Source organism: Carlito syrichta, unplaced genomic scaffold, assembly GCF_000164805.1.
Source record: "Carlito syrichta isolate Samal-C Ts95f unplaced genomic scaffold, Tarsius_syrichta-2.0.1 Scaffold304794, whole genome shotgun sequence".
NCBI lineage: Eukaryota > Metazoa > Chordata > Mammalia > Primates > Tarsiidae > Carlito > Carlito syrichta.
The window spans coordinates 57,545-66,953 of NW_007248890.1; the positions used below are offsets into that span (position 1 = coordinate 57,545).

General features: G+C 45.0%; 1 protein-coding gene across 1 annotated transcript in view; it reads right to left on the reverse strand.

Annotated features, from left to right (window-relative positions):
* The window catches only part of LOC103263300 (aldo-keto reductase family 1 member C23-like protein), a 23,618-nt gene extending 18,390 nt beyond the window's left edge, over positions 1–5,228 (reverse strand). Inside the window, exon 1 of the mRNA XM_008060986.1 lies at positions 5,137–5,228. Within this exon, the coding sequence (XP_008059177.1) occupies positions 5,137–5,228 (92 nt within the window). The remainder of the gene's footprint in view (positions 1–5,136) is intronic.
* Positions 5,229–9,409: the final 4,181 nt, after the last annotated feature.

The following is a 9,409-nucleotide window of genomic DNA, read 5'->3' on the forward strand; positions in this document are numbered from 1 at the left end:
AAAAAAAAAAAAAAATTCTCCTGACTGGCTGGGTGCGTTGGCTCATGCCTATAACCCCAGCATTTTGGGAGGCTGAGGTGAGAGGATTGCCTGAGCCTACGGGTTTGAGACCAGCCTGGGCAATTTGGCGAGACCTCATCTCTACATAAATAAATAAAAAAAAAAATAGCCGGGCATGGAGGCACATTTCCTTAGTTCCAGCTACTTGGAAGGGTGAGGCAGAATGATCGCCTGAGCCCAGCAGGTCAAGGCTGTGGTGACCGTGAGCAAGCCACTGTACTCCAGCCTGGGCGACAGAGTGAGACTCTGACTCAAAAAAAAAAAAAAATCTCCTGACTAAACTAAAGAACAAAAATCTGATCTACAGCTACACTCAAACTGCCTGCTTTGGATTCTTTGTGAGATTAACAATAAAGGCTGCTCCCTTTTTTTTTCTTTTTTTGAGTTGGAGTCTCACTCTGTCACCCAGACTGGAGTGTAGTGGCTGCTTCCGGCCACTGCAACCTCGACCTGCTGGGCTCCGGCGATCCTTCCTCTTCAGCCTTCCAAGTAACTGGAACTACAAGTGCGCACTACCATGCCTGGCTGATTTTTTGATTTATTGTAGAGATGAGGTCTTGCCAAGTTGCCCAGACGGGTGTCGAACCCGTGAGCTCAGGCAATCCACTCACCTCAGCCTCCCAAAGCGCGGAATTACAGGCTGAGCCACCGACCTTGGCTAGGCTGCTCCATTTTGCAGTCTAGTAGCTAAAATTCCCACCACAGCCTGGGTCCCCTTTCTAATCAGGAATCAGTCCATTCGGGTTTGATATTTTTGTGACTTTTGAAATACGAGTGAGGACTAAGCTTGACCTTTTTTTTCTCTCTCATTTCTGAATTCCTGACTAAGAAGCCTGGAGAGTCATACCCGAAAAGGACTCACCAGATGGGGTTTTATTACCCTGTTACCCTATATACTCATGTCTGTTTTCCAACCTGACTCTGGCCCGGCATCACATAATGAATAAAGAAGAAAACCAAAGCTGTTATGGCCCTGCAAAGTCATCTCTAGGGAACTCCCAGGCTCCGGGAACCTGATGAGACACTCATCTACCCTCTCTGAAGTCTACCTTCATCGACGAGCAGGAGACAATCATACTTAGAGAGCTGTCACAGAAACACAGAACCAAATACCACCTGTTCTCACTCATAAATGGGACCTGGACATTAATCACAATAGTCCAAGGGAGGGATTGGCAGTCATGGGACCTGGGGTGGGGGGATACGTAACAACACAAAGTTTACCGGGTCCTTAACCAGGGGTCGTGAAGACCAGTTGGAGGCTCAAACTTCACCTGCACGTAGATTACTTATTTATCTAAACTTGGCTTGTACTCCATATCTCTATAATAAAATAAAGAAAAAAAAAAGATTTTAATTCATTGAAAAATAAAGTAATTTCCAAAAGCAGGATGTAAGAGAAAAAGAAGAAAGGTATGTGTGTGTGTGTGTGTGTGTGTGTATATATATATATCGTGAATAATGCTGCAATAAATGTGTGTGTAGGTGGTGTGTCTCTTTTGTAGAACAATTTGTGTTCTTCTGGGTATATTCCCAGAAGGGGTATTGCTGGTCAATGTCAATTTTTAGTTTCTTTAGAAATGGTCACTGTTTTCCAAAGAGGTTGGATTAGTTTGCACTCCCACCAACGGTGTGGAAGCATCCCCCTTTCTCTGCACCTGCGTCAGCGTCTATTGTTTTCTGATTTGTTAATGATGGCCATCCTTTCTGGCATTAGGTAGTATCTCAACATGGTTTTGATTTGCATTTCTCTGTTGACTAGTGAGGCTGAGCATTTTTTCATGTATCTGTTGGCTGCTCTCAATGAACTAAAACCTTTAAGAAATGTGCTTGGCACCTTTGTTCACTTCCCTTCTTCCTATTTATTTTTACTCTACCCTACTTCTCCTTCCTCTTTGCCATCTTTGAAACCCTTTGCCAAGTTCGATGAGAATCTGTTTATTTGACACAATTAGATACAGTGGTTATTTTACCAAGAGCTTTGACTGGAGTGGGGTATTTTCAAATATGATCAGACTGCTTTGAGGAAATTGAGGCTGACTTTAAGGAACTCATAAAAGTCTCTTTGACTAGCCTGGTATCTTGCCTGTGAGATTTCTTGACAATGCTCTTGACCTGTGGCAAGTAAAGAAGGCCAATTTCTGATAGGCCCAAGGACATCAGGTTATTTGGGGACTTTGAGAAGAAAGGAATTCGCCCATTGTATACAAGTATCTGCAGGTACAGATGAATCCTTGATTGGGCTCAAGAGGTTTTCAAGAGCTTAATCTGAGATTTCTTATAAAAATAAAGTTCTAGCAAAAACAATTTAAAAAGAGCCTTTATGACCAATAACCATTCTTGCTGTATGTCATGCAAATAATCAGACCAAATTATAAAAGGACTAAGATTTATTTTGCATATAATAAATTGGTCCTACTATGATTTGCCTTTGGTAGAAATGGGAAACTGGAGAGAGAAAAATTGTATTTTAAAGGAAACTATAGTACACCTGTTCTTTAATTCTAGCCTTGTGCATGATTTTTCAATTTTTAATATTCATCTGCAATTAGATTGGATTCTGAAATTTTCCTGACTGTAAGTCTCAAAACTAATGCTTTCAAATTTTCTTTCCTTTTTGTGACTTGAAATTAGGAGAAATTAAAATTGTTTTTTTTTTTCTTAAAGCCCTGCAAACTGAAGCCAGACAACTTAAACTTTGGGGAAAATACCAGCAGTTGAAATATAAATAGCCTTCCTGCCTGCCTGCTAATGTGTGGATTTCTCAGAAATTTTACTTGAATGCCTGATTCAACCTACAATCCAGAAAAACCTGCCAGGTTGCCACTGCAATTGTGAGATGTTTCAGAGACTTTAGAGAAACGGATCTATAGGTTGCTCCAGACATGAACCCTTGTCTTTCTTCTGTTCCCATAGAAACGCCTGTCATTAAAGATTTGGGGGCTTGCATCACGTATTACAGAAGCCTACCACATCAACCTTGGCACCTCCTGGAACAGAGTTGTCTAACTGAATTGATCTAGTGTCAGGACAAAGAGACTGACTAAACAAGATATGGGGCGATATATTTAAATATGCTCATTTTTGTGCATCCCAATTTGTCTTTCAGTTCCTTTGTCTATTTCTTTTTTTGTTTATTTGTTTTGTTTTGTTTTGAGTCAAAGTCTCACTCTGTCACCCAGGCTGGAGTGCAGTGGCACACTCACGGCTACTGCAGCCTCAACCTGCTGGGCTCAGGAGATCCTTCCACTTCAGCCTTTCATGTAGCTGGAACTATAGGCCTGTACCACCACACCTGGCTAAGTTTTTGATCTATTGTAGAGATGAGGTTTCGCCAAGTTTCCCAGGCTGGTCTCAAACCTGTGAGCTCAGGCAATCCTCTCGCCTTGGCCTCCCAAAGTGCTGGTTTTATAGGTGTGAGCCACCACACCCTCCTTTGTCTATTTTCATCGAATCACTTCTAACCCAAATTTCTTCACATCTCTGAGCTTGGTTTTTAATAAGTGAATTTTTTTTTAAGTTTCAAAGAGGAAACTGAAGAAAATCAAAACATTTCACCCCAAAATATGGCTCCCTGGTATAATGAGTATTTTAAAATAAAAACCCTTAGAGATAAACAAATGCTAGGAGAGACTTTTTTCCTATCTGCATGAAGATTTGACTAGCTTGCCAAGAAGAATAACTGTTCTTGTTCCTGTCTCAGTCATTTCATTATCTATTACAAAATAGAAAACCACACCTGGACAGACTCGTTTACAAGGTAGCGATTGTCTCCAAGGATCATTTAAACTCCAAGAAGAACTATTTACAAGCCAATTTTTGTTCTCTGATCTAATTGTTCTTCCTAGTAGTCAAGTATCACCCCTCAATAGAATGTCCTCTCTTCCCTTCTCATAACCTGCTTTGCCAGGATCCAAGCTCCTATTCCTTCTATAACCTTAGGATGGCATGTAAGCTTCTGTACTTCATTGAAAACTCAGGTCTTCATTCTGAAGGCTCCCGTGTGTGCATGTTAAATAAAGTTGGATGCCTTTTTTGCTATCCATCTGCAACACGTCAGTGATTTTTCAGTGAGCCTTTAGGAGTCACGGCTCAGACGCCCAATCTAGTCTCTATTGTGAGTTAACGTCTCCAAAGTCTTCCTTTCTAAATACCTAATCATAGTGGCAAATCATAGTGAAATCATAGTGACAAAAGGTTTGTTTTTTTGTTTTTATTTTTTTTGAGTTGGGGTCTCACTCTGTCGCCCAGACTGGAGTGCAGTGGCACGCTCCCCGCCACCGCAGCTTCGACCTGTGGGGCTCCAGCAATCCTTCCACCTCAGCCTTCCAAGTAGCTGGAACTACAGGTACATGCTACCACGCCCGGCTAATTTTTGATGTAGTGTGGAGACGAGGTCTCACCAAGTTACCTGGGTGGGTCTTGAACCCGTGGGCTCAGGCAATCCACTCACCTCGGCCTCCCAAAGTGCTGGGATGACAGGCTGAACCACCCCACTGAGCTGGCTGACAAAAGGTTTGAATGGTTGGAATTCTCCAGCAAATGCTTTCAGTCCCCACAACCTCACAGTAAGATTGCTACCAAGTATTCATGTTGACTTCAGTTTCCTTCTGGGCCCTTTGCCTTTCATATTTTTAACCAATAAGAGAGTGACTCTGACTGGGGCAGGAGATGAGTACAGAGAGAGCAGCCTGAGATTGGATTTTTAAAACCTAAGAAATGATAATGAACACTTACCTAGGAGAGTTGTCGAGGAATTGAGATAATGCATTGGAAACACAAAATACAATGGAAAGCACTTGATAAATATTAGAAAACATGAATCATGATGATAACAGTCTACCCACAGCATTTTAAACTTCTGAATGTTCAGAGTCAAGACAGTGCCATCCTACTTAGTGCAAAGAAAAGAACTGTGGCCAAGAGAGGCATTAGTAAGTCAGAGAAAGTGAAACGGAGTCCAAGATAAGTCGTTCCAACCACCCACTGTCTTGCAGGTCCAGGAAGCCTGCCTGTTGACAGTCCTTCCAGGGCGGCTGACAAAGCACCCTTCAATCACTCCCCTGGGTTCCACTTGTGTCTTCAGTAGTGTAAGTGCCAAATCCCAGCTTTGGCATGCAGTGCCCATCATTCAGCTTCACGGAGTGACTGGGTCTCAGATCCGTCATGCACTACAGCACAGCTGATCTGATTCAGCTCTGTTCCTGCTTTTCCTCACTGAGAGCCAAGTAAGAGGCAAGTTCCTCGGTTTCTTTATTTCTACCAACCACAAGATAGGCGGGGCTGGGATTATAGCTGCCAGAGGTTCCTCCATGAAGCCAAAGTCAGTCCATGGATTTTTTTTTTCCTGATTCTCTCATGTCTCTGCAGGCATGTATTACAGGAGAATCGTACAGAAATGTCACACATGCTAGAGGAGTTAAATTTTCTCCTTGACATTGTTCATACTCGAGTACTAAACTGAAAAATTAACCATGCCAGTCTATCCTTGATGATTACAGCAGGCTTACTTTACAAGACGCAAAATTATCACTAAGCTGGTCATTTCTGAAGAGTAATTCTGCTGCAGGATCTTAGTTGAGTTCCTTACCCTCCATTTTAACCATAAACCCCATTTTATTTATTTATTTTTTTGAGTTGGAGTCTCACTCTGTCGCTCAGACTGGAGAGCAGTGGCCGCTCCCGGCCACCGCAGCCTCGACCTGCTGGGCTCCGGCGATCCTTCCGCCTCAGCCTTCCAAGTAGCTGGAACTACAGACGCGTGCTACCATGCCCGGCTGATTTTTTGATTTATTGTAGTTGCCCAGGTGGGTCTCGAACCCGCGGGCTCAGGCAATCCATTCACCTCAGCCTCCCAAGGCACGGGATTACAGGCTGAACCACTGAACCTGGTCTATATAAATCCTTTTTTAAAATATCTTTTTTTTTGAGTTGGAGTCTCACTCCGTCGCCCAGGCTGGAGTGCAATGGTATGCTCACGGCCACCACAGCCTCGACCTACTGGGCTCAGGTGATTCTTCCACCTCAACCTTCCAAGTAGCAGGAACTACAGGTGTGCACCACCACATCCAGCTTTTTTTTTTTTTTTTTTTATTGTAGAGATGTGGTCTTACCACGTTGCCTAGGCTGGTCTTGAACATGTGGGCTCTCATCTCTGCCTCCCAAAATGTTGGGATTATAGGCATGAGTCACCGTGCCCGACCCGTTTTAAAAGATCTTATTGAAAAAAGGCTACTGGAACAAAGCTTGATGGCTAGTCCCAAAACACGTGTAACAGAACTCATTCTGAACAATCACCCTGACTTTCACTGCATTTTTCTGTCATAACATTGCTCCATTTCATTTTCTGATTCTCTCTGACTTGTTTTTTGAATCTTATCGACAAGAAAAACTTGCCTGACGTCATGGATAAATGTCTGCGTTTTCCCTTTGTTTCAGTCATTTCCTCTTTCCAGAACAACCTGCTTGCCTCTGCCTGGTTTCCAGCCGTTTCTGAGCTCTCTGCTTATCCTAAATGCACCTGCTTCAGCTTCACATCCTCCCCGACGCCTCTGACCTTCCTGGATGAGGCTACCGCTCCTTCCTCCATGGCCTTTATTCTTAGAGCTCCTACACAGGTTGAAAAAACCCCATTAGTAAAATTTCACTCTCAAGTAATACAGGACTTCTGCTAGATAAAATCCCCGAGTGGTGCTGTGTTGAATGTTACTATTACACCATGCTTCCCCAATCCGTATGTGTGCTGTTGTTGGCATTTTAGAGGCAATCATGAAACACAACACTGTGATTTATCTGCTTTTCCACCTCCCAAGTGAAACAGAAGCCATCGTGCAAGTAGGTTTAGGGCAAATGCTACGGAACTCCTGTTCCTCTCTTGCAACTTGGAGACACTAGAAGGGAACCTGACCCTCCCCCTCCCCTAAAAACAAGGAAGAAACCAGGGGCATAAACTCGATAAACTCTGTCTTCTTCAACCTTCTTCTTGCTCTGAGGGACAGCCAGGCTGCTGACCCTCAGAGCTGACCCTCTGTCGTCTACCATCTTCCTGTCTCTTACTTGGTTCTCGGTGAGGAAGAGCAGGAACAGAGCTGAATCAGATCACCGATGCTGTGGTGCAAGATGGATCTGAGACACAGTCACTCCGTGAAGCTGAAGAAGAGATCAGTGCTAGAAGGAAGTGAACCTTGCCATGTCGTGACCAGAGACCAAGCAGCCTCAGGGGAGACACAGGAGAAGGGAGAGAAGGAGAAGAAATTCTCTCTTTGAATTTGCCCCTGGGGCGGAGGCCGAGCCAGGACGAGTGAGCCGTGTTTAGAACTATACTGCCTCGGATGGCTTCATGGAAGCCATGAGAAACTGTGGGGTGGTGACAAGGATAAAGGACATGCTGAGAGAAAGAGCCCTCCCTGGAGTCAAGAAGAGGGTTTCTATGTCAGTCGCAGAACCTGCTTCTTCCATATACTGAGCGCTTCCCAGAGACTCGCATGCTTATCACGGAGAGGTGTTTCATTCACCTGAAGGAAGTTTCCAGTCAGTGCATGCACTTTGGCCACGTGAATGAAGGGTCACGTGAATGAAGGCTGTCCCTCAGAGCAAGTGTTCGCTCGAGGAGGCCAGTGCTGTCAGTCGTCTGTGGGATAGCTCACCTGACCCCAGGAGAAAAGGAGATGTGAATGGGGTCTTCCTGGACATCCCCCAGAGCATCACAATATACATTCAACCACAACCCTGAGCATCTTGCAGTTAAAAAAGTCAAAGCAGTAATTATTCAGGTAAATACATTTTTACAGGGAAAGATTTTTCTCAGTGCAATTCTTAGCATTCACACACTCACACACAGAGTTTCCCATCTACTCTCCTTAGCCAGCGGCCCTCGCCAAACCTTGGCCTGGGCCCAGCAGCGGGTAACTGGGGGCGGGAGGGAGAGAAGAAGGAGAGACAAGAGACCCAGCAGGGATGTCCCTTGTTACATGAACACCGATCTGCAGCCCTGCTTGAGGGCCATTCCTTCGTTGCCATTGAAAGGTAGCGCTTGCTACCTCAGGGCTGACATTTGTTATTTTTTTTTACCTTTTCTAGCTTGCATGCCACTCCGACACCCTTGTGGGGGCTGTTAGAGCCAAGGGAAGACTTCCCCTTTGCCCTCTGAAGGTTCTCTGAAATCTCAACCAGCAAAAAGCAGGTTAATGGGAGAAGAGGTGTATACACGTGTTCACATGCATAGACAGAACCACAGCGTGACTGCTTCCACCTCCCAAGGGGCTTCAGAAGCTTGTATCCCCTCTTGGAGTTTCCGAAATAATGAAGACTCAGAACGTGGCCAGAGAAAGGTTATGGTGTCACGTCGGGCTGTAGTGGCAAGACAGGTTATGGGAAGGAGAGGACAGGAGGCCTAGCAGTAAGGGAGAACACTCCAATCCTAAGCCCCCAACTGACTGAGCAGACCCCCGTCTGGCCCAGGGGACCCCTGGGATACCCTGAACACTGAGTTCCTGGCCATGAGAGGACAGGAGGCCAGCTACTCGTCAGGCCGCCTCTTCCTTACTCGTTTTCACTATGTTTATTTCCCGAGGAGTGAGCGGAACCAGCTCTAGAAACTCAGAGGCAAATGACTCCTTCCCTCAGCACCTCCAGCCAGTCGCCTGAGCCTCAGCCAGACTCCCTCCCTGCTTCCCAGTTTCTACAGAACAGCTCCAGGTTTCAGGATACATTCCTTCCTGATAAGAGACCCGCCAGCCACAGAGGATCTGGCCAGGCTTCAAAGGATAAGCAGTCAGGGAGTCAGAATTTTCCTGTCCTCTGCTCTACTTTTTATTTATTTATTCATTTTTGGAGTTGGAGTCTCACTCTGTTGCCCAGGCTGGAGTGCAGTGACACGCCCCCGGCCACTGCGGCCTCTACCTGCTGGGCTCAGGTGATCATGATCCTTCCCCTTCAGTCCTCCAAGTAGCTGGAGGTAGAGCCGGGTGACACTACACCTGGCTAGTTTGTTTTTTTTTTAATTTCTTGTAGAGATGAGGTCTTGCTATGTTGCCCAGGTCTTGAACCCCTGGGCTCTGGCAATCCCTCACCTCCATCTTCCAAAGTGCTGGGATTACACAGGCATGTGCCACTGCACTCCAGCCTAGGCGACAGGGTGAGACTCCAACTCAAAAAAAAAGAAGAAAAGAAAATGAAAACACAGAGTCTTCACTGCTCAGTCCAATACATTTTTTTTGGAGAGGTTAGGGGAAGAGTGGGTGAATATTAACCTCATCACATATGTTCTTTCATGGGGAAAAAAATTAAAAAGATTACCCTATTGAAACAGAGAAATGACTAGCGGTTTCCATAAACATTTCAAGTTAAT